A 24,040-nucleotide genomic window follows, 5' to 3' on the forward strand; every position below is an offset into this window, starting at 1 on the left:
AAGTCTTAAGAAAATGTTCTTCTCATTACATGCTTACCGGACTCATTATAATGGAGCTAATATCGCGCTTTCTTACGGCACGAGCTGTCGTTTATGTTGTATTGACAGCAATTTGTGTTTATTATCCTATGGTGTGGTTAACTTTCAACATTTTCATTAGATCGAGAGCCTAGACCAGATAAGCTTTGCTATACCTACTTACATCCATCTCTCTACACTTTCACTGTTAGACAGCATGGTATTATGCCTATTTGAACTGTATGTCTGTATTTGTATAACTTTCCCATTCGTTTTACCCAGATCTACCTGTTTTATAACATCTGTTGTAAATGCTTGCATACGTACGGTCTGCAACATAATAAGTACCTAATGCAGATCAATACTCCAGGTTTCTACTCATTTGCAGGAGATAATTATGTAGGTATTATACGGCTTAGGTTACTGCAACTGTATATCTTAGATATAATTGCATATTATCAGTTTCCCTAAATTACTGTAGTTTGTTTGTTAAAGTCAATGAAACTATTGAAACTACTATTATTATTAACCACAAATCGCATGACCAAACAGTTTAGATGGCACAAATATTTCGTGCACATTTGTAATTACAGGGCATAAATTATTTCCAACCAAATAATGTGGTTAATAAAGCAATTCACGCTTCAGGGGAAGTAGGTAGGATTTAAACGACGATATGTGGGTCATCTCGTGATGTAACTTATGAATATTTACCCAGTATGTAGTCATGTAGTTATTTTCATAATCGCATTCTTATTTGTTGTAACAGGTACTATCAGATAAAGCAACTAAATTAGAAAGAGCCACCGTAGCCAACATAATTGCTGTTTCGTTATGAATAGTTATTGTGGCGAGGCTATGTGTAATGAAATAATTTCTGGTCATTTTGCTCTTATATAATGGTTTGTTATTTAATGTCGGAAGGTTTATTAAAAATATCGGTCTAATTGTTTTGATAACTTAAGATCAATATCTGCTGCATCATGCCGCTGTCTTCGTAACTTCTTCTGACTTAATTCTTTAGCTGACAATGCAGATTGGATGCTGAATCACCAAGTTTTACTTAATATACGCTCAAGTATTGAATAAGTCTAGCGAAGGTAGGTAAGTAGGTAACTCAGGTCTTGTAGGTGACAATTCAACAGAAACAGAAGAATAAAAACAATTGGACAAAACGTGCAATTTATTACCAACAAATTATAACTTAAACAATTACACAAAAATTAAATTAAAACTCTTGGAAGTCTTTGTCGTTGTAGAGTTTCCTTTTCTTAGTAATATGAAAAAGACCTTTTTTCTCGGAACTTTTCGCTTTAGGAGCTCGGTCATTTTTGTTATCGTAGTAAATTACTTGCAAACTGTTTGCAGTCTTCTGTGCTTTATTTTGGGAAGTTGGCAAAGGATATTTATTTACGTCTTGTACTGGGTTTGTGTCGACATTATGACAATCTATATAAGGTTCCCTGTTAGCAGAATAGGGTCTCTCAACGTGATTTTCGTACTGAGATGGATAACTGCTTTGTAAGTATTGCTTGAACTGACTTTGTTTTAGTTTCTCTTCTAGTTCCTCCAATCGCTACAAAACGAATGAATTTATAACCATAAAATGTAGCCCAAACGTACCTACATAACTCTTTGTTGGTGGTGGCGCCTATGTATTAAAATTTTGGGACTTAAAGTAGTGCGGTAAATAAGAAAGTTCATATGGAAACTAGAAGTTACTTTCTTATTAATAAAATAACTTAAAAACGACGCTACCTTTTTGCTAGGGTAGACTGAAAAAAAATTGAAAAATAAAAACAACTGTAAAGTGAAGCAAGCTCGAAAATTTTTAAGTTTTGGATCACTAAAAGTCCTAAACGTATATAATGAAAAGCAACTGTTAAGTTAAGAAACCGCGAGCGAAGCGAGCGCGAAAATGTTTGAGTTTTGGGACATAAAAGTAGTGTTTGTTCGAGAATTTCTCAAATTTAACGCGGAATTAAACACAAATTCGCTTCGGCGCCCCTGAGCCCGCGGCGCCCGGGTTATTCGCACACGCTGCACCATAGGTTAAGACGGCCCTGATGCTATTTATACATTTGGATATAGTTCTTGTAAGTTGCGAACTTTGATGAAATTTAAAACCAAAATAGGAGGAACATTCTGATCAAGGATTGGTTGGGGGCGCCTGCGGCACCCCTTATATCCGGCGCCCTGGGCCGTCACCCAACCGCGCCCTACCGTAAAACCGCTACTAGCCGTAACATTAAATTAGTGAAAGGAAGCGTTTCATAATCTTATGTTATAGCTGTCATTAAGCACCTCTCCACAATGATGTCATGTTTAAGTGCAGTTTTAATGGCCAATGTCGGGACACAAATGCGTAATTATATTATATCGCTACGAGCTAAAACTATAGTTTATTACGCAGAGGTAAGTAGTAATAAATGTCTGTCAGTCTGTGTTACTTAAGTGTAGGGAACGCCGGAAGTGGATGTAGCCAGTTAAAGAAATTGTTGGCCTGTCTGTTTTTCTTGACAGCAAATCCAGCAAAGGCAGGATTACTTACACATTATGAAAACTAGTGCTGGCAGGTATACTAGAAAATCAAAATATCTTCCAACACAGAATACTGAATCATCTTACAACGTTAAAACCATAACACGATCTCGGCTTCTTTCCCACTGGTTCCTTTCAATTTAGAATATGAGGCCCATACCACGGTAACATATATTTAAACTGTGCCCCCAAAATCAAACTCCGTTCTTTGGGCTTCGTTAACTGAGAAATTGTACCTAGGTACAGTAAATTGAGATTGTTCTTTCATAAAGGCATCTTATTGAAAATGTATAGGAAGATAAATGAAGATAAAATTTTTCGATACAAATCCATAAGGTGAACATAACCCACCCGTCTATAAGCATCGATATTGAGGTCTGTGCGGGCAGTCTCTCTGGCGAGTTCCTCTTGTAGTTGGGTCGCACGCGCAGCCTCGCGTTGTACCTTCTCCTCATATTCTAGCACTACCACGTTGATCTGTTGTAGTTGGTGAAATAAAGAAAAACAAGATTTACTGACTTTTGTCCCATAATTCATATTGGTTAGGTATACCTACCTAAGTAGGTAAGTAGGTACCTATATGAAAGTTTTTTTTTTTAATAATTTATTTAATTCGTAATATGAAAGTTCACTATGTAGCTAATGTAGTTCTGACTGAAAAGGACAGGTAAAGATAAGCGCTGTCCTAAACCTCAACCTCATATTATGGGAATCGGATCTCGATCCTTCTTTCGATTATTATTTAGAATACCACAGACGACCCTCATACCTACTTAATTTTTTTAAACAAACCTTATCCCTATGCTCAGCTTCCATTTCCCGCATCTTAGCTCGAAGTTCCTCGATGACACACGTGAACTGTGCCACCTGAGCGTCACATTCCTGCTGCATCTGTTGAACTTCATACCAAATTCTTATTTATAAAGTAAGTATTTTTAATGGTAAGTACCTAAGTACAGAATATTCCTGAATGACCTGAATCCATCTATTCAGGTCATTCAGGAATATTCTGTATGGAAGATTTTAGGTAAACATATTACCTATGTGGGAGCGAGGTGGATATGGAGCAAGGGGGCTAACAAAGAATATAATCAAAAGTGTCAAAGGCGATATGGCTGCAAATAAAATTACGTACAAGGACAGAAGTATCAAACTATGGTGACGGAGATTTGCATAAAGATTTTTGAAAACTCCATCTAAATGGATGACCAGTAGGTAATGAACTAGTGGTTCTGATTCTAAGTCTATTCAAATGTTGGTTCTAGAAGAGGCACCGTAAATAAAGACTTACTTTCCCTTTTACTGTCTGTTTTTAACTCTTCAATCTGTGTCTCATAAGCACTCCTTAACTTCATTATAATTTCGTTTTGTTTTTGAAACGCATTTTCTTTGTCCTATAAAATGTGCCAAAATGTTACTATCATTAACTATTCTACCTACCATACACCTTGCTATCTCTATATTTAAAATAAAAATACATACAGATTTATTGAAAAGTATACAAAAAAATATATAAAAGCGGTAAGTGCCAACTTATTTCTACACTTTATAAACCAAAATGAAGTTAAGGAATTTTGAGATTTTACCTTTTCTATATCCGCAATGTTATTATCTTTCAAAGATATCTGCTCCTTTAATCTTTTTACGTCTCTTTTGAGATAAACCAGCTGTGACACGGTCTCCTGAAGGTTGCCTATCATCTCTCGTGATGTCAGTAGATGGTAACGATGGCACTTTTCCATTTCTCGAACTTCTTTCAATTCGAGCTCTAACTTCGAATTAGCTTCTCGTAATTTTTTGCATTCTTCATTTTCGTTAGCAAAGTCCTATTTTGTACATGGAGTGATTAATAAAAGTAGGAATGAATTATAATAGGTACATAGGTATTTAGCTATGTGTAAAAATATCTGAGGTAAACATATTTTTTTATGCTTACAATTTTACACCTTGACCAAATATTCAGGATATTTTGAAGACGACCGTCCAGAACAGTCTTCTGTTCATCTTCTTCTTGCTTCGTTTCCATTCCAATTAACTATTTTATCAATTCAATTCTAAATTTAATAGACATCTTTGTTAAATTTTTAAATCCCGCTTAATTGTCTTTTTTTATTCAAGCAAGTGATGTCATAGCAAAGGCATTAAGCTAATTGCACTTATTATTTTTCCAAATAAAAAAAACTGATGCATAAAAATACTACCTATTAATTTTGTTTAATTAATTTTCAATATCGACTGTCCGCACAATATTTATGTAATTTACCTGTTATTATATTATACTATTCGTTCCATATTAACTGGCTGATTAATGTAAAAAAATCCGCTCTACAGCCATAATCTTTTTTTAAAAAGAAAATCTTTTTACTTTTAAAATACTTTTTATGGCAGATAACCAGCCAGCCAGCCAAGTTGTCTACGCTAGCAGTATAATTTTATATTTGAAGTTTATTTCTTGAATGTAAATATTATTTAAATTATATCAATTTTTTCGTATTGCGTAATTAAAGTTTTTGGATTGTGGCATTTTTACTTTGGTGTTTTTAATCTACAATATTCCATGACATTAGCGACTGAAAGGAAATGTTAAATGTCAAACGATACGTCAAAGTCAAAAATTAAAATGTGTTTGGGCCTGAGATTGTGTCTATGTAGGTTATATTATGTTTAAAATTTGAGTTATTTCTGTGATTTATTGAAACAAAGGATTCGTCACACTGTGATAAAATAACATTATTTCAAATAAATTATTTTTAATACATAAAATCCACAACTTACGAGTAAAATGGCTGCAGCATACGGAATACATTTGGGAAACAGCTCGGCTTCTTTGGCTTCATATTCTAATGGAGCGCCGTTAATCATTGCTAATGATGCTGGAGATCGAGTGACGCCTGCTATTGTAGCGCTCAATGGCACAGAATGGGAGATTGGACTACCCGCCAAATCTGGACAGCCCTCAACCAAATCTATCATAAAACATAACAAGCGCCTCATGAACACCGACTTCAACGCGGATGACCTCACATACGTCGAGACCTCCTCATCGTGCCGCATCCAGAATGACGACAAAGTGGTATATGAGTTCGAAACAAGTGAAACTACACTCTATTCTAACCCTGACAACATTGCTACTAAAATATATGCAAAATTGTTTACCATTGCCAGTCATGCTATGAGCAATGAAGGTGACTTGAAGCTAGTACTGGCTGCACCACTGCATTGGTCCACTGCAAGTACAGAAAGGCTCACAAAGTGTGCTGAACTGGCTGGTTTTGATGTATTACAAGTTATCAGTGAGCCTGCAGCTGCACTCCTTGCCTACAACATTGAAGAGACTGCAGAGGATGTTAACGTATTAGTCTACAGGCTTGGAGGTTCCTCATGTGATGTTTCTGTGGTAAAGGTTTCAGGTGGATTCATGACTGTTGAGAAGAATATCTATCGATCAGACTTAGGTGGCCAGTGCTTGACTAAAGACTTGGCTGACTATATTGCACAGGAGTTTAGACAAAAATGGAAATTAGACCCTCAAGAAAGTAGACGGGCTATGGCAAAATTACTGATACATGCAGACAATTGTAAACATGTTCTCTCAACACTCAACTCAGCTCATGTATTTATTGAATCACTGTTAGATGGTGTTGACTGGAGCCAAAATGTGTCTCGTGCAAGATTTGAAAATGTGATTTCAGCAAAGATAAACAAATACATGGAGCCTGCACAGCAAGTCATTGAAAGCTTTGGTGGTCCAATTCATAAAATAGTTATCTGTGGTGGTAGTATGAAGATACCCAAGCTGCAATCAGCAATTGCAAACTTGCTACCTGAAGCTGAAGTACTTTCTGGAATCAGTCCAGATGAAGTAATCGCAGTGGGATGTGCCAGAGAAGCAGGATTGTTGTTGGATATTCCAGAATTCTCACTTAATGACTTGAACACAGAAGTTGAATTTTTGGGAAAAGATATTTATCTAAAGTATTTAGATCAAACAGTTCAACTTTTTAAGGAAGGAACTGCTCCTTATGCACAAAATATTCAGAGTATTGATGCAGGAGGCGATGTGACCGACATAAGTTTTACATTGCATGAAAATCCAGACAGTAAAGAGTTTGCGACTGAAACATTCAATGTTGAAAGTTTAAATAAACCACTCACTTTGAAAGCAACATTACAACAATCAAATGTATTGTTACAAGTAGAATAACATTTCTGTAACTTATGAAATTAAATATATTTGTCTAACAATTTCTTGTTGGTTTTATTTGTTTTTTTCCCCTGAGCTTAGTTTGGGATCTAGATGGACAACTAATATTTAAAAAATGGAGACAACTTCAGGTCTAGGTCCTGCACCCAGTTATTTTTTCAATATAGTGAAATTATATATTTTTTTTTGTGACTTGACCAGGTCTGTGTGACCTTCCTAACCACCAAAGCCAGATCTGCCTGATCTGGACTGTAGTGGTTTACAATTTAAGAGGTGGATAATCATTCTGAATTTTGAAGCCAGTGTCCGGAACTGAGTTTATTCAGAAAGCTATTCTGGCTTTATGATGAGGCCTCCCTTATTTTTGAAAACTGGTAAACGTAAACATTTGTGAACGGATCAATGTCATTGCCAAAACTGACATCTGTCAGGCGTCAAGGCACAACAATACACACATCAAAACAATTCTCATTTTTATTTATTTTAAAAAAATCCGAGTCAATAAAAAACATTACACAAAATTGAAAGTTCTATAAACCAAGATTACAAAATTTAAAAATAAATTATGAATGTATTTATCACAGCTTTTCTTTTAGCCTTAACATACAATACGATCGAAGTAGGATCTGTAATTGAAGAAGGTTCAAAAACAAGTTATATTAGAAATCATCTGGGTTCACGCACGCCTTACAGATTTAGGTCTAACAAGAATGATTCAAGAATAAAGTATCCAAGTAAGTATGAAACCAATAACAACCTACTACTTTCGAAGGCTACCTATGATCCTACTATCTGTATAAAACATTTCGAAATCAACTTTTTAGAAAATGGATGGTATACACATTTTTGGAATGTACCTTAATTTCTCGTTATGTCGCCTGTTTATGCTATTTCATTCTGCTAAATAATACTGTTTGATCGAAAAATACTTTGTCTGAACTTTAAGTGTTAAAGAAGATGCCTAAGTATGATTTCATGTATTTCAGATTGTAAAGATACAAAAATATGGATGGTGATTCGTCACGGCACGAGGTTACCAGGTCGCAAAGATATAACAGCAGCGTCAGCTCTTGTTGATTTAAAGTATGAAGTTCTGAGGCAACATGAAAGGGGTAAAGGTAAATCTGACCTTTGATTGTGCTATATTTTAGGTAATTAGACAATCAAAATCATCTTAAAGTTTAACAGCCTTCCTTATAAAAATCATCTAATCATCTTCTAAGCATCATTGTAACTAATTACTACTGAAAGCCTTAAGTAGTGATTAAATACTTGGGTTCATTCGTATGTGCTTAAGCAACGTTTATAAGTAAGATTTTTTCTTAAACAGCCCTTAAGTATTACTTATTATTTAATTCACATTTATAAGTAAGGCTGTAAATCTTTATAAAACTTTCAGGTCAATTAACAAATCAACAATTAAATGATTTACAAGACTGGGATTTTGATATCGATCCGGAAGAAGAGAGTCATTTAACATTAGAAGGCAAAGATGAAATGATATTGATGGCCGAGAGAATGCAGAAAAGATTTCCCAATGCTATCAAACAAAAATATAATAATAAAACATTTTTGGTAAGAAAGCTTTTAATTATGATCAAAATAATTTGTACCATGAATTTGATATTATTTAAGTACCTACTGAAGATTTTATACAATATACAATAAGAAGTAAGTAGAAGTAGAAGAAGTAAGTAGATTTTATACAATGTATATACATTGTATAAAATCTTCAGTAGGTACTTAAATGATATCAGATATAAATCTATAAAGAAGTTCAAAAAGTGATTAATGTGAGAAGTATTATTCCAAAGAGTATTTAAATGCTTAGTTCTTTTTTAAAATTTATTTCAGTTCCGCTATACAGCAACACAAAGGGCACAGCAGAGCGCTCGTCACTTCACAAATGGTTTGTTTGAACGAAGGGAGGCTAAAGACATAATATTCCAGCCAGCCACAAGAGTTGATCCAGTATTACGAGTAAATTACATTTCTAATTTAATTAAAATAAGAAATAAAACACAAAACTCAGTTTACTTAACTCTTAGCTTCTCTCTTCACTCAGTTGCAATTTTTCAGTTTTACAAACACTGTGACAGGTGGCAAAAGCAAGTTAAGAAAAATCCAGAGACTTACAAGGAGGCTAAGTTGTTTACTCATAGTCATGAAATGAACAAGACATTGGAGTTTGTGTCCAATAGACTGGGTCTTAATAGAGTACTGAACTGGGGTTTGTAAGAATATAAGTGTTGTGCTATCACTACAGCTTGCTTTGCTTTGCTACATTGTCACAGTTTCCATTCTTCACTGTATTGGTGTTTGTAATTTTTCTGTACACCCTCTAGTTGTGGCGTTGTCTGTTATAGTTATAAATAAATTGTTTAGCATTATGCCTATAATAGCTAAACATGACGCAAGTGGCTCCAAAAAACGTAATACCTGATTTATAGCACTGATAAGTTTTCCAAAATTAATGATGATTGTATTGGCTTGTGTAAACTTTTCGGTAATTATTGTAAGCGCTTATTGTGCCGACATGTGCATATTTGCATATTTTGAATTACCTACTTTCTCAATGACGCGCCCCAACCATGTTATGGTAATTATTTATCTGTTTAAAACACACTGCTTTACTTATACATACATAGATGTGTTATAAGTTTATACACCCTGCATTAATTATGTACGCTGTATTTCCATGCTTATTTAAATAGTGTACTATAAATGTCTATAGGTTCATTTATGAATTCCATAACAATTTGCAGAAACTGTGGAAACAATGTACAAGTTCTGTGGATATGAAACTTCGTGGGACAAACATCACATATCGCCATGGTGTTATGCATTTGATTCAGAGAGTATACAGGTAACTTCTTCTCTACATATTAAACTAACTCCGTAAGGCAAGAGGAGGTTATCTATCTATATCTGGCACTATTTGATGCTCGCGATAAAATTTAACTTGGTAATAAATAATAAAGCTTATACGTTCGATTAACATGTAGGGTACATTTTAACAGGTTATAAAGTTATATAACAGTTATAAAGTTACTACATAAAAAGTAATTTAAGATTAATTTTTCAGGTGCTTGAATATTACCACGACTTGAAAGCGTACTGGGTAGACGGCTATGGACACGAGTTATCATATCGCCAAGCTTGCATGGCCATTAAGAATATGTTTGAAAACTTCAGGTAAGAAATTATGTAACTGCTTATTTTGTTTTTCGAATTTAAAAGTTTTTAGAATAAGTATCAAAGTTGTTGTTACTCCTTTTAAGGATCATCATCTGCCACTAATTTTTCCCAACGAAGTTGGGGTAAGTTTCCAGTCTAACTGGATGCACCTGAGTACCAGTGTTTTAACAGCCTAGCTGACCTCAACCCAGTTACCCGAGAACTCAGTACCCCTTTACAATACTGGTTGTCAGACATTTCGGCTTCTGACTATCCGTCACGACCTGCCAAAGATCTTCGAATGACAGCTGGGATCCACCAATTGTACGTGCCTTCCAAAATACGCAGGAATCTGAAAGACTTCCAAACGACAACTTCTTTTAACGATATTAATCAAATATTACTTTTCAGCAAAGAGAATGGTTTACGTTCAATATTCCTGTTCACTCATTCGGGCACTATCCTTAAAATCCTGACTCATATGCAGTTGTATCAGCCGCCGGCGCCGCTTCGAGGAGACGCCATTGTTAAGGACAGGGAATGGAACTTATCCAAAATAGACTGTTTCGCTGCTAACTTGGCGTTTGTGCTGTTCAAGTGAGTGATATACATTTATTCTTTTAATAGTAATAAATTAAATATATGGGAAATATTTGAATGGTATTTTATGAGTTATAAACTAAACATAGGCAACAAAACTTTACTACTTGCCTACTGTGATGTCATCATCATCAGCCTATCGCAGTCCACTGCTGGACACAGTGCCTAAAGACAAAAGTCTTCAATCAGTGCGTCCTACCTGTCATGACTTACGGAGCCGAAACGTGGACACTGACGGTACGGCTGGTCCACAAGTTCAAAGTCGCTCAGCGGGCTATGGAAAGAGCTATGCTCGGCGTTTCTCTGAGGGATCGCATCAGAAATGAGGTAATCCGTCAGAGAACCAAGGTCGTCGATATAGCCTACCGAATCAGCAAGCTGAAGTGGCAGTGGGCTGGCCATATTAGCCGAAGAACTGATAACCGTTGGGGTAAACGAGTTCTAGAGTGGAGACCACGCCTCGGCAAACGTAGTGTAGGACGTCCTCAGGCACGGTGGAGTGATGACTTGCGCAAGACGGCTGGCAGGAGCTGGATGCGAGAAGCCGAAAATAGATCTCAGTGGCGTGCACTTGGAGAGGCCTACTGTGATGTATAGTTATTTAATTAGCGCGAATGGTAAAGTTACGACCAATACCTGATGAATTTTCAGTTTCTAGTCGTCGCGGCAACCCTAACACCAATTGCAAGAGTTATTTAAAGCCAATCTACCTTTAATTATGCATAAGTAATGAAAAACTGTATTTGGCCTTACAATTTCATTATCTATAATATAAAAATGAATCGCAAAATGTGTTGGTAAGCGCATAACTCAACAACGGCTGGACCAATTTGGCTAATTCTTTTTTTGTTGTGTTTGTTATTGTCAGGAGAAGGTTCTTATGAAAAAAAAATAGGGTAAAGTAGAGAAGTCAGTTGACGGGACCGAAGCCGCGGGCAAAAGCTAGTTTTTCATAAAAGTTTTGTGATCATTTCTAAATCATTTGATTGGTTAATTTTAAGTATGTAAGTTTGATTCTTGACTCATGTTCTGCTAGATTCGGCCCAACTACGAAATCTAAAGAGCAATGGTTACAAATAAAATCTCAACATCATTATACAGTGTGAGTAGTTAGTCCAGATTTTCAAGTGTTAAAACGAAATACAGATTAATTACCACTTCAACGCGCTAATGTTAGCAGAAAGTCATAATATAAATCTCGGCCGAACAAAATGGGACCAGAGTTTTATTGTTGAATGGTTTGTATCAATGTTGTGTACCAAATAAACTGTGGTTACGAAGAAATAGGTTAATATTTTGTTTTGATGGCTTTTGTAATTCAGAGAAACAGGCCGGTGATGTTGGTACTCATGTATTTGTTTCGTATTGGGTTTCTAAACCGCTTTTGCAAATCCAAACCCACCAGGCCCGCCGTAAGCGGGCGTGCAAGGCGTGCACCGCACGCGGGTGGCACGTCCTAGGGGGCGGCAAATCAGAGTGACTTATCACGTAATATTAAAAAAATACAATATCTTTTTACCAATTATTTGATTTCAATATTTCCGAACACAGCAATAGCCGCCCTCGCTTTGGTCGTCCCCTATAAATTTTGACGGGTTCACCCTTTGCATCCCCAAAAAAATTCGCGCTCGCTGCGCTCGCGCCTCCATGTCAGATATCGCAGTTAGTAGCGGTAGGGCGCGGTTGGGCGACGGCCCAGGGCGCCGGATATAAGGGGCACCGCAGGCGCCCCCACCAATCCTTGATCAGAATGTTACTCCTATTTTTGTTTTAAATTTCATCAAAGATTGCAACTTACAAGAACTGTATCCAAATGAATGGATAGCATCAGGGCCATCTTAACTTATGGTGCAGCGTATGCGAATAACCCGGGCGCCGCGGGCTCAGGGGCGCCGAAGCGAATTTGTGTTTAATTCCGCGTTAAATTTGAGAAATTCTCGAACAAACACTACTTTTATGTCCCAAAACTCAAAAATTTTCGCGCTCGCTCCGCTCGCGGTTTCCTTACTTTACGCTTCAATTTTTTATCACATATAGCTACTTTTAATGTCCCAATACTCAAAAAAAATCACGCTCCCTACGCTCGCGGCTTCTTCACTTCACAGTCGTTTTTTATTATATATGTTTAGGACTTTTAGTGATCCAAAACTCAAAAATTTTCGGGCTTGCTTCACTTTACAGTTGTTTTATTTTTCAACAATATTTTAGTCTACCCTAGCAAAAAGGTAGCGTCGTTTTTGAGTTCTTTTATTAATAAGAAAGTAACTTCTAGTTTCCATATGAACTTTCTTATTTACGGTACTACTTTAAGTCCCAAAAATATAATACATAGGCGCCAACACCAACAAAGAGTTATGTACGTTTGGGCAAAATTTTAAGTAATTTTTGTTTTGAGTTCTAAAATATAACAAAAAAATTCGCGCTCGCTTCGCTCGCGCAATCAGAGTGCTTAGTGCGAGTTTTCGTGAATTTTTTTACGGACTCACATGAGAGCGCGTATACTAAGATTTGTATGGAACAAAAACAGCTCCACCTAGTGTCAAAAATTGGAACCTGTTTTTGTTCCATACAAACAGTGTTGCCAACAGTTGTAGAAGCTTACCACCAGAGTCAACTTTTAAAACCACCAGAAAACCACTAACAAAAATTTATCCCACACTTAAAATCACCAAATTCACCACTAAAAAATATTGTTTATATTTTATTGTAACCTAAAACAATTTAATCATCCAAAGATGTAACTCGGCAACGATAGAAAATTAAAACAGACAAAGCATTACATCTGTTTAGCAATTCATCCGACCCGATCCGAATCCTTCACAAATTATAATCGGCGTAGTAGTTTCACAAATTGTTTAGTTACGCATTTGACCAATGAATGAGTACTTAATATAATTATATAGTAGTCGTTCACCTTTTTGTTTTGTAGATGCTTTTTTGACATTCCGTGAGACTTCAAATCTCCATAGTAACTCCTTAAAGTTGTACCACAAAACTTACATTTCGCTACTTGACCCGCAGTACTTTCAACATTTCGCCACTAAATAGGGGACTTAAACCACCAGTATTAGTGGAAAATCCACTAAGTTGGCAACACTGCATACAAATCTTAGTATACGCGCTCTCATGTGAGTCCGTAAAAAAATTCACGAAAACTCGCACTAAGCACTCAGAAGACATGTTCCGGTGTTTTTGCATTCACCAACCAGCAATAACTTATGTACGATTGGGCTACATTTTACGTAATTTTTGCTTCGACTTGTTAACTATAAAAAAAATATATTCGCGCTCGCTTCGCTCGCGCAATCGGTAACTACACACACCTCTGTTTTTCGTATGGGTTTGAATTGCAGTTGAAGGGCGCCGTAGAAATCTCGCCCAGGGCGCTGGTAGAGTTAAAACCGGCACTGATCGCAATTTAGCTTTGTTTAATTGTTGAGGCATTCTATTCCGAAAAATCATTTTTCGCGCACGTCCGTTATAGCTTTTTGTTCACTTTGGCTTTTTATGATATGTTTACTTCATGAAAACTCTAAGGAAAAAATCGCGCTCGCTTCGCTCGCGGCTTCATGTACATTAGCACTTCATTTCTGTGCATATCTTACTTTTTGACTTTGCTTTGTTAATTTACAGTGGTTTTTATTTGTTTTGTGTCCTTAGATTAAAAAAATTTCGCGCTCGCTTCGCTCGCGTTTCCTTACATATGACATGTGTCTCATGCGTCGACTTTTTAAACGGAAAACCCACCAAAAACCATTACATAATAACATATTTTACTGAAATTAAACATTGCTATAGATATTTAATTTCGTTAGTTTAAGTTACCCATAATCTGTTCTAAGCACTTTGATATACATTATGTTGGTACCTACCCATTAATCACAATCTTTCAATACATAGGGGCCACTTGGGTAATGATTGCACTGTATTGATGCCCTAAGCAATTGCTTAGTCTGCTTATGGGCTAACCCAGGACTTCTTAGGTTACTCTAAGACTTAGAGCATTTCAAGTAAATAAAAAGTTATGTGTAATATGTTATGTACCTATTGCAATATTTATGTATCCAAAAGGAAGTGCGTTTTTTGCAATCAGAGCGGTGCATGTACATATTTTTTTCTGTTGGACAAGTAAAATGGATATGAATGGGCGGGGGGGTCCGGTCCCCCTGGACCCCACCCCTTATATATTTTTTGACAAAACCCAGTATAATATGTAGTCGTAGGGCGGCATAATCGGTTTTGCACGCGGGCGAACAAACAGCTAGCGGCGGGCCTGAAACCCACGTGTTCTATGAAGCGATAGCTTTATGTTTTTTTTGACCAAATTTCGTTTTGAAACCCACGAGTTATGGGAAATCTGAAAGGTCAGTGTCGCCATGTTTTCCTTTAAGAAACATTTTTAAATTTATTTCTTTTGATGGAATTTTCATAAAAATAAAGTTTGTCACGTAGGCTGTTTATTGCGCACGTTTTATGGAACGCGCAGAAAACACGTATTTGCTAAATAAAAAATGTCCGGCAATTACTACTCCCGAAGCTTGTTTTCATGAACACGGTACAACGGGTTTTCCTTAGCTTTCGTCGTCAGTTCAGAATTTCAATTCTGGTTATATTATACCCTACTTATCACTTACTACTTACTTTTATCACGTTTTCGAGTAAGGCCCATTTACATTGACAACATAAACACCCATTTTTCTTAAAACAACTTTTTACTATAATAAAACTGACGTTTATGTTGTCGGTGGACTTGGGCCTCGTATAGTTAAGTTCAGAAAAAAAATCATACTAATCAAAGACCGGGAATTGGGGTAAAGATTCCAAGATTTTCTTAAATATATAGTTAGTTAGTTACAAGTCAATCTAATAAAAGCGTGTTAAAAATCATTGGAATTATGATACGTTTTTATCCTCAGATGCAAGGATGGAGACCACGTACTAACCCTACACCAAGAGAAGATCATCAAACTCCCGATGTGCGAACACGAACTATGTCCACTGAAACATTTGAAGGAATACTTCTACGAAACCATATACAATTGTGACTATAACGATATGTGTAAACTTGATAGAAATGTTACTGCTAAACATGAGAGCGATTAGTTGCTTATGAATAACCTATTTTTATGTGTAGGCAAGCTTCATAAAAAAGTGATACTAATTAGTCCATCTTTTATATGTAGGTACCTACATAAAATACTCACACATTTTTTTTTCTTAAATAAGTAAACGTACAGTAACGCCTTAAACGAGAGTAAAAAAATAAACTTACCGGTTTTTAAGTTTATTTTATTAGGTTGTCAAAGTAGAGGTTTTTCTTGTCTAAAAGTTGGATTAATGAGCATCACTTTTTTTTACAATATGTCAACAGGCTTCAAAAGCTTCATATGATTAATGGCTTTAATACTTAGAAGTTTATACCAGTTTTTACCATTTTGGTCAATTATTCCATTTGCCCTGCATATATGTATAACTCGTAGTTTTATATCTGTCATAGCTCTGCTATGCTTAAATCAGTCAGATCAACTGGTCTTTCTATGTTTTTTTAGTACCTAGATACTATCAACGGGCTGGGCCTGATTGTTATTTTATAGGCATACTACTAATCTGTGTATGTGTGCGTAACCAATTTTATTTATTTAAACTGTATGACATTCCATAAGACATGCGCGATGGAGATTTTTAAGTATTTACCGACTGATTCTACCAACATGAGATAAAGCAAATGTCTGAGTTTGTTTATTAATATAGCGGTAATCCTTAGAGTAAAGCTTTGGTTTCCTAGGAAAGCGGTGCCGTCATATAGCGGCCGTAATACAGCGGTGAAAGACGTCACCAGAACGTTGTCTATGTAAACAAAATGGGGCGGTTTCCTAGAGAGCGGTAACTGACACCGTAACTTCAAAAAGCGGTGCCGCCATTTGCATGACGGCCGTCTTGACGGTGTCAGATAGTTTGGTGAACGTTTTATTGAAAGCGGTGAAGCTTTTTTAATACGTATTTGTGTTTTTTTTTTTCGGAACAACGTCAAAAATTAGTTACAACTCTTAGAGCAGCGAGGACGACGAAATTTTAATAGATTTCGTTCGTAACCACGAAGCAATATATAATATAAAAAATAAAGATTATAGAAAAAGTCAACTAAAACAGAATTGGTGTCGTGAAATTTGAGAAATATTAAACAAAACAGGTTAGTAAGTATGATACAACTAACAAAAAGTTTATGACGGTGTGTTAAAACGGCCGTGGAACTTTCCGCATGTCATCACCGTAAAGACGATCGTCTATTTGCGTCCGTAATATGACGGCCGCTATATGACGGCACCGCTTTCCTAGGAAACCCAAGCTTAAGAAAGTTTTATGTGTTTAAAATTGTTTCGAAGGCTTTACAAGCTAGCGCACAAACAATTGCACGCGATGCTTAATTCTGCTACTAAATGTAGTAAGTATGTAGCATATGACTTAACATACTAACCTCAGTACATACTTTTAAGTATTTTATAACCAAGGTTATGAAATTATTATCCAGTTAATACGAGTAGGCTAATAAGTACCAGTGATATTTTATTAGGTACATGACATCGTTTTTTACTAATGAATGAGCAGTATTGCAGAAAGGCCCACCAGTTAAAAAAATCGCAAAAGGAAATTGTAGCGTCGAATCGCAGTTATGAAAAAAATCGTAAAACACGCACTTATGAACTTGTTATACGCGAATGAAAAGCTTGAAGTTGGTGTATTTTAATAGTTTTAGAATGTTTACACTGTTACATTGAAATGTACAAATAATATTGTTGAATTGATCATAATAAATGCTACACACGCTTTGAGTAAAATGTCGTGATTTATTCTCATGAAAGACTCCTTAGCTTAGAACCCTTACGTAATATAGGTAAATGTAATGTATAGTGTAACAAAAAAGTTCTCATTTACGACACAACCAAATTAAAAATCATATTGTGGCTGTACCTACCTATAATTGATGTGGTCGAGAGTTCTTGGCTATAAACAAACCTTAAGTTCCGCCGCTAGATGTCGCTATTGATATTGCCGAAGGTTCTATCACCTTGGCAAGAAGGTGAAATACACGTGAACCAGTGAATATGCCTAGAAGCTAGCATGTTACTGGGTTTAGTAAGTATGTGCCAATTCGAGATGTGGAATTTCTAACAGCTGATGCCTATCACGTCCCGACGGTATTACGCGTTCGTGTGATTTATGAAAGTCTTAAAATTGGTTTCCAACTATAAACTATTTAAAATTACGTCTTCATCAGAATGCGGCTTCAGCTCCTCTGCTAAAAAGTATTGAATACTCAAATGAAAGAACGAAACATTGAAATGACTTTCACTCTATTCTGCCACACATTAACGGATTTCGTTTTAAAATTAATCAGAATTAGCTGAATTCCACCTGATGACATGACAGGTGTGAAACTACAGAGCAGTAGAGTGGAAAACATTAAATGTTATGTAAAATTAATGAATATTGTTACTCATATAATTGAAGAAAAAAAATCCTATGAGTTTGCTCCTAGGTTTGACGCTTATTATTTAAGGCACTGGCCTTCTCGCTTAATCAAAATATTATAGATATTTAGATACTTTATATAAAATTTAAATAACTTCAATTAAAGTCAACGGGTGTAAGATTTCAGCTAAGTATCTATCAAGTAAGTATATCTACGTAGTGTTATAGCGTTGTTTATGTAAGTAGTACAAGAGACGGAGTGATAACGGCTCGGTAACTCGACGCCGAACTTCAATCAAACTTATGACGCTGTAGTTGAAAGCTTTTGATGGACTCCCTTATTCTCCAGTTTATTGCTTCGAATTTCACTCAATCTTGATCGCACCACGGATCATTGGTTTTGTGACAATTGGCTTATTAATAGACCTTGTAGACTGTAGTAAGTACCTACCTATCGCCTGCGGGGTTGGCTGGTTCGCCGAAAATAAATCATGATTTCGTTCAAATTGTAAATTGTATGCTGATTGAGTGCGGTTTGTGGGCGTTTGTTGTGATACCCTCGGCCCACTGCTACACTTTTGGTTAATGTCAGCCGAATATAGAACTTTGTCCTGGCTTCTTTGTATAGGGTGCATTGATGGACATTCGTATACCTACCTAAGACATTATTTACCTATGCGTCGAAACATACATATGTATGAATAGACATGAACGAAGTACTTAGTAAGTAGGTACATAGTCCAAAGATTTGAAAAGTTATACAGGTACCTATAATTAATTCCATATTTGTTGCCACCGCAAAATACGAATGTTTCAGTTTAAATAGAAAATGTTGGACCGACTATAAAGTTGCATTTTATACGTGACCCCATCTCTTCTCACGAGATCAGCACATCACACATCGTCTGAGCAGGCTGGTATGTTAACGGCCTTTTCGCCATCGCCATAAAGTACATCGTTGCTACAACAAGACACACAACATTGTTCACTGTACGGAGACGGGATTAAACGCGGAGGTTTTACAACCCACTTTGTATATATATCGTTTTCAAATTCTACATAAAACATAATGTCCGAACTTTTGTGAAAGCTTTATGACTCATTGCTGAGTAGCTTTAAAGCAAGCTATTATGGCACGAAATACTTCGTTCCTACGAAATATAATGTTCGCTCTCTAAGCAATATTAAATGTGGAAATGTTGCTGCTTTAGCGCCGGACAGCTGCTGTGGTGCCGCTAAAGTTTCAGTAAAGCAAAACAATTGTACACCCACAATTTACGTAGGTATCTAAGCTCCTATAATGCTTATGCTTTGTGCTCATTCGTGACTTTGTACTTAGTTAGCTAGCTAGTTATTTTGATGGTCTTTACCTAATGTTTGTGGTAGATATAAACTCATTATAGTTATTTTTCAGCCCGGGATCCTTTAGGTACTAATGTAGGGTAGGGTATGTTTCTTATATAGGTAATTACATAATAATGTACCTACTTACAATGTCTGAAACTTATGTTATAAATACTTTCTCAAACGTAGTTACATGCTTTACTTTCTCAAATGTGGGCTTGTTATTAGTTCTATCTATTGTTACAAATGAACCCGAAAAATAAAACAGGGGGTCTACTCTAATTCAACGAAACAAAACTTCGATATCGAACGAAATTCAAACGAAGTTTCGTTAATGACCCTACTCTATTTCATTTTCGGATGCGCATACGAAGTTCGGAACCATAGACAATTTTCGTGAACGAATGGAATCTATAATATTGTGTGGGGCTTTTATGATGTCGACTAAACTAAGTTACGGTTTTTACTTTAACTTGAAATTATTAAACTTTTCAGCTTTACTTATTCATGTAACATTATAAATGTGATTCATTACATATTTCTTGTAATATTCATGCAAACAATCTTAACTTTCCGGCAAAAAATATTTTTTCAACTACATTCGACTCGACACTATAAAAAACCCTTTGACAGTCATTGCTAACCAACTAATTTGAAGAGTACTATTTCATGCCAAAAATGGGTAATCACGTATGACAACCAAAAATAGCTGCTTATTACAATCTTATCAAAACATGTCAACTTACAATTCTTTGTTTGAATACTTTGATAAGTTTTCTGAAGTGTGTTTCTCAAGTGTCGTATTAAATAAATCATGTTTCCAAGTGCTTTTATACCAAGGTACGCGTTCCCTAAGGAAGTATTATGTCGTACTTTACTACAGTCCGACTTCTACGTAGGTACGTCTGCTGTATTTTGGTTCGCAACAAGTTTGTTTTGGATTTAAAAACTTCGTGAGTAGATATCATATTATACAAATGCAATATTTGGTTTCGCTCTAACGCCATTGCCTTTTCTAATACTAATCATTTATATTTTCAGTTTAAAATGGCTCCACATAAGGGGTTCGGCAACTCCTCAACAAATCGAAACCGTTCTCAATTTCCTGGACGAACATAGAGATTAAGCTAGTGGTAGATTGAATAGTTGAATCCAGCCAGGAAGATAACCTGAGAGTCCAGCTGTAATAGCTGCCTATGTACCACCACCATTGACGCAAGAATGTCTGACTTTCACACCTTGTAAGTATTTTACTGTGGTATATTGAGTAATGCTATTGTAAATAAATTGTACACAATATATTTACAAGCGAGCGAATAAAGATTAACTTTACTATTGAACAATGATTGCATCTTTTTTATTATGTTTGCATATGGTATTAAATGGGTCAAGTGGTGAGTTGAGAACTTTTTGTTGTTACTTAACCCATTCAAGTGTCTTAGCCATATTTTGTTTACACTGTTGTTCTGAGCTATTGACTGAAATTGGAATGTTGTTTTGCAGCCTCTCGACATACACACTCAACAAGGAGACGATCTGCCAGCACAGTGTAAGAAGCAGATTGTTTCAATATGAAGAGGAGGGTGCACAGAGAGAGACGGTGAAAAACGCAGAGCTTGCAGGCATCAGGGGCGAATTGGCAGGCATCAGTGCTACCCTGTTGCAGCTGCATAACACAATAAAGGAATATGTGGATAGGAATTAAGATTCTGTTAATGTATTGTTAGTCATTAATTGTGTTTAGTATTTCTTTGTTATTAATTTGTTATGTTTAAACAGGGTAATAGTAAATAAAACTTTAAGTAGGTATATAATTTATTCTTTTATTTAACTCTAAAAGAAAGAAATAACATCATGTCAAATTCTTAAAATCAATAAACATAGTTCTTCTGGAGCATGTTATGATGTGCTTGAGTAGAACTTTGTTCTACCTATTCCTTTCTAAAATTTGCACTAACAAAGCTCTGCAAAGTTGTATCTGCCTTCAAGAGAATCTTCAACAGCTTTATGTATAGGTATCATCATATGCCCCTTAGAGCATACCCAGAGTCACCTAAAATATACATGTATATGAAAATATGTGAATAACACTACTACACAATATAAACTTGTAAGTTTGGGGTACCGTTTTTGTCCCAACTTGTACAAATATATTCAAAATGCAATAAAGTCAAACATACCTAACAGATAAACTGTTTCATTCTGGAGACCTTCCAAGTGGCTTCTAATCTCTCCAAATATAAGCATCATGTGTGTTGCTCCACCAAATGACACATCCACATTTGTTATATAGTAATCACTGTCACATATCTGAAAAATAATAAAGGATAGGTGATCAGCATCATAATAAACAACAGTCAATGCCTCAATTAAATAATTGATGTTTAGTTCTTATACTTACAACGTGGGTGTTAAGAGAATGAAAATATTTTCGATTAAAATATTGTTCCTCATGCTCCAGAAGGTATAGCAATTGAAATATGCATTGTTTGGAGGTAATAAAGGCATGAATTCCTGGCACAACTCTTCGAAAAATTGCCGACTGAGTCTGTGATTTCCTACAAACTCTACGTCGGGAATTTCGCTAATATTTAATTGATTGCGCAAGCACTGCCGGTTCCTTCTTCGCTCTACACGATCTTCACGTAAAGCTGCTTTAATTAAAAGCATTTTTATAGCCTTTGCCAATAATTTTCACACAAAATTCACAAAACGAAAAGTAACACGAAAATCAAACGATAACTCTTTTGGTTTCGTTGAATTTGAGGTTAAAATTCCGAAGTTTCGTCTGTCAAACTCAAATATTCGTTCGTATCATTTCGAATTAGAGTAGGTTTATAGACAATAAACGTCAAACAATCTTCGTTCGTACGAAATTTCGGAACGAAATGGAACCGTGGTAAGAAGTTCGCGAAATTTCGTACGAAAGTTCGTTTTTCGGTGAATTAGAGTAGACCCCCAGTTTTGAGCCAGCCTACAAAAGTTCTGTTCACTTTATGGTACAGGCGTTTCACTCCAATCCACGCAGATTTCAGAGGCTTTTTAGTGTTCGAGAACATGAAATTGGTACGAACAAAACACTGGGCATTTTTTCGTGCGCAACACTCAGATGCAGGCATGAAGCCCAAACCTTTTCGGACATGCTTTGAGCTTTGTACCGGCGAAAATATTTTGTTTGTTTTTCAGCACGTAGCTACTGTCGAACGATACAATTTATTGCTATTTCCTTTACACATTCTACTAGTAATTAATTCTTTCTTCTTCGTAATGCTGATTCATCGCGTTAATGACGAAATTCTCCGTATTCATTGTGGAAACAGCTCGTGATACGTAACGGGTAATGGAGTGAAATGTGAGTGTGCATCTTGTACAGCGTATTGTGCAAATTGTACATTTTGTCATTGTTTCTCGAGTAAGATAAGTATCTTAAACTGTAATTTTAGGAATAAAACCATATTAAATTGTACGAATATTATGTAAGTGTACGACACAGGACAGACCGTCCTGGCGAAGATTGACCAGAAGGGTTGCCCCCAAATAAATGGGATAAAGGCCAGGCAGAAGAAGATTAAGTAAGTGTACGAATTGCGCTCTTCTTTCTTCTTTTTATGTACTCTCCCTATACATCCTTGCGGACTCCCCGTGTAGGTGGATATTGAGTAGGTATTATCAACTTTGTAATCCTTTGAAGCCATTTCATTTTGATGGCATGTTACTATAATAACAATACATAAGTACCTACATACGCTTTATTCGGGTCATGAACGCAAGTATTTAAATCTTTTCTGTTTCGTGACGCTACATGAACAATGCGCGTTATTTTATGGATCATTAAATTAACACTGTACAAAATTGAGTAATAACTTTGAATATTTCAAAGGACATATTTTTAGATCTTCGTACCTACTTACAACAACACAACTTTGTTTTGAAACAATAAATTGTGTGAATTTTGCAGAGTAGCAGTCGCTGAATAATCTTTTGTCGCAATTATCATTAAGCATTCAACATAAAACGGAATTTTACTTGGCTATTTTTTCATCTAAAGTTAGTATAAATTACATTGACAGATGCAAAAATTGATGCTTGTTGACTGTATAGTAAATTAGTAAACGCATATCGATAATCACGGTCGTCGACCAATTCGACTTACGAACACATGACGAGTATCCTACGACTTATCCTACATCTTACATGTTCGCCTGGAGAGCGGAAAAATCTACGCGAACCTCTCTAATCCGCTTATTAGAAGTAGTGTGGTAATCCGCAATCGGCTCAAGCCAATTTCACGATAAAATGAAAAAGATCCTTATCCTTATCTGTGATCTACTCAAGTCACTCATGTTCTTGGAATGTCATCAATTAGGCGTTAATTCGATTAGAAATGGAATATCAAATATCTAGCGCAAATTGTTTCAATTCAGACACTAATTAAACATGAATGTTATTATGCAAACGTTAATTAAGGTCTCGCAGGTGCCTCGTTTAGATGTAATGCATGCCGCTCCTATCTCTATGTTGCTAGATAGGTATCATTTAGATAAGTAGATACCTACCTTAGGAAGGCTACCTAAGTAGTTCCATCTTTGATATGTAATTAGTTGTAGTAGGGTCTAGTTTTTCATCTAGATATTTACACAATTTCCTGAAACAAAAGAAAAAGGTGTAGGTCTCAAACTAAGAATT

The 24,040-nt window shown here is 35.9% G+C and overlaps 3 protein-coding genes and 2 long non-coding RNA genes across 6 annotated transcripts; 3 read left to right on the forward strand and 2 right to left on the reverse strand.

Annotated features, from left to right (window-relative positions):
* Positions 1-1,183: 1,183 nt before the first annotated feature.
* Positions 1,184-4,585, reverse strand: LOC124630915 (caspase recruitment domain-containing protein 11-like). The gene is made up of 6 exons (XM_047164959.1): positions 4,496-4,585; positions 4,146-4,385; positions 3,851-3,953; positions 3,352-3,458; positions 2,911-3,036; positions 1,184-1,594 (listed from the first exon to the last, which is right to left on the reverse strand). The coding sequence occupies exons 1-6, from the start codon at positions 4,583-4,585 to the stop codon at positions 1,247-1,249; spliced, it is 1,014 nt and encodes a 337-aa protein (XP_047020915.1). The 3' UTR covers positions 1,184-1,246.
* Positions 4,586-5,160: 575 nt separating this feature from the next.
* LOC124631389 (heat shock 70 kDa protein 14) lies at positions 5,161-6,807 on the forward strand. The gene has a single exon (XM_047165757.1). It carries the CDS (start codon positions 5,342-5,344, stop codon positions 6,761-6,763), a length of 1,422 nt encoding a protein of 473 aa, XP_047021713.1. The 5' UTR covers positions 5,161-5,341; the 3' UTR covers positions 6,764-6,807.
* A 418-nt stretch (positions 6,808-7,225) lies between these two features.
* LOC124631478 (multiple inositol polyphosphate phosphatase 1-like) lies at positions 7,226-16,303 on the forward strand. The gene is made up of 9 exons (XM_047165892.1): positions 7,226-7,497; positions 7,750-7,881; positions 8,163-8,338; positions 8,618-8,743; positions 8,843-8,993; positions 9,529-9,629; positions 9,849-9,958; positions 10,352-10,537; positions 15,457-16,303. Exons 1-9 carry the CDS (start codon positions 7,329-7,331, stop codon positions 15,641-15,643), a joined length of 1,338 nt encoding a protein of 445 aa, XP_047021848.1. The 5' UTR covers positions 7,226-7,328; the 3' UTR covers positions 15,644-16,303.
* A 3,335-nt stretch (positions 16,304-19,638) lies between these two features.
* LOC124631505 lies at positions 19,639-21,168 on the forward strand. Of its 2 annotated transcripts, XR_006984514.1 has the most exons (3): positions 19,676-20,307; positions 20,396-20,595; positions 20,858-21,168. It is a non-coding gene; the product is annotated as an uncharacterized LOC124631505 (long non-coding RNA). The 2 variants fall into 2 exon arrangements; XR_006984513.1 differs by having other exon boundaries at positions 19,639-20,595.
* Positions 21,158-22,301, reverse strand: LOC124631504. The gene is made up of 3 exons (XR_006984512.1): positions 21,756-22,301; positions 21,535-21,664; positions 21,158-21,407 (listed from the first exon to the last, which is right to left on the reverse strand). It is a non-coding gene; the product is annotated as an uncharacterized LOC124631504 (long non-coding RNA).
* Positions 22,302-24,040: the final 1,739 nt, after the last annotated feature.

This window comes from Helicoverpa zea, chromosome 6, assembly GCF_022581195.2.
Source record: "Helicoverpa zea isolate HzStark_Cry1AcR chromosome 6, ilHelZeax1.1, whole genome shotgun sequence".
Lineage (NCBI taxonomy): Eukaryota > Metazoa > Arthropoda > Insecta > Lepidoptera > Noctuidae > Helicoverpa > Helicoverpa zea.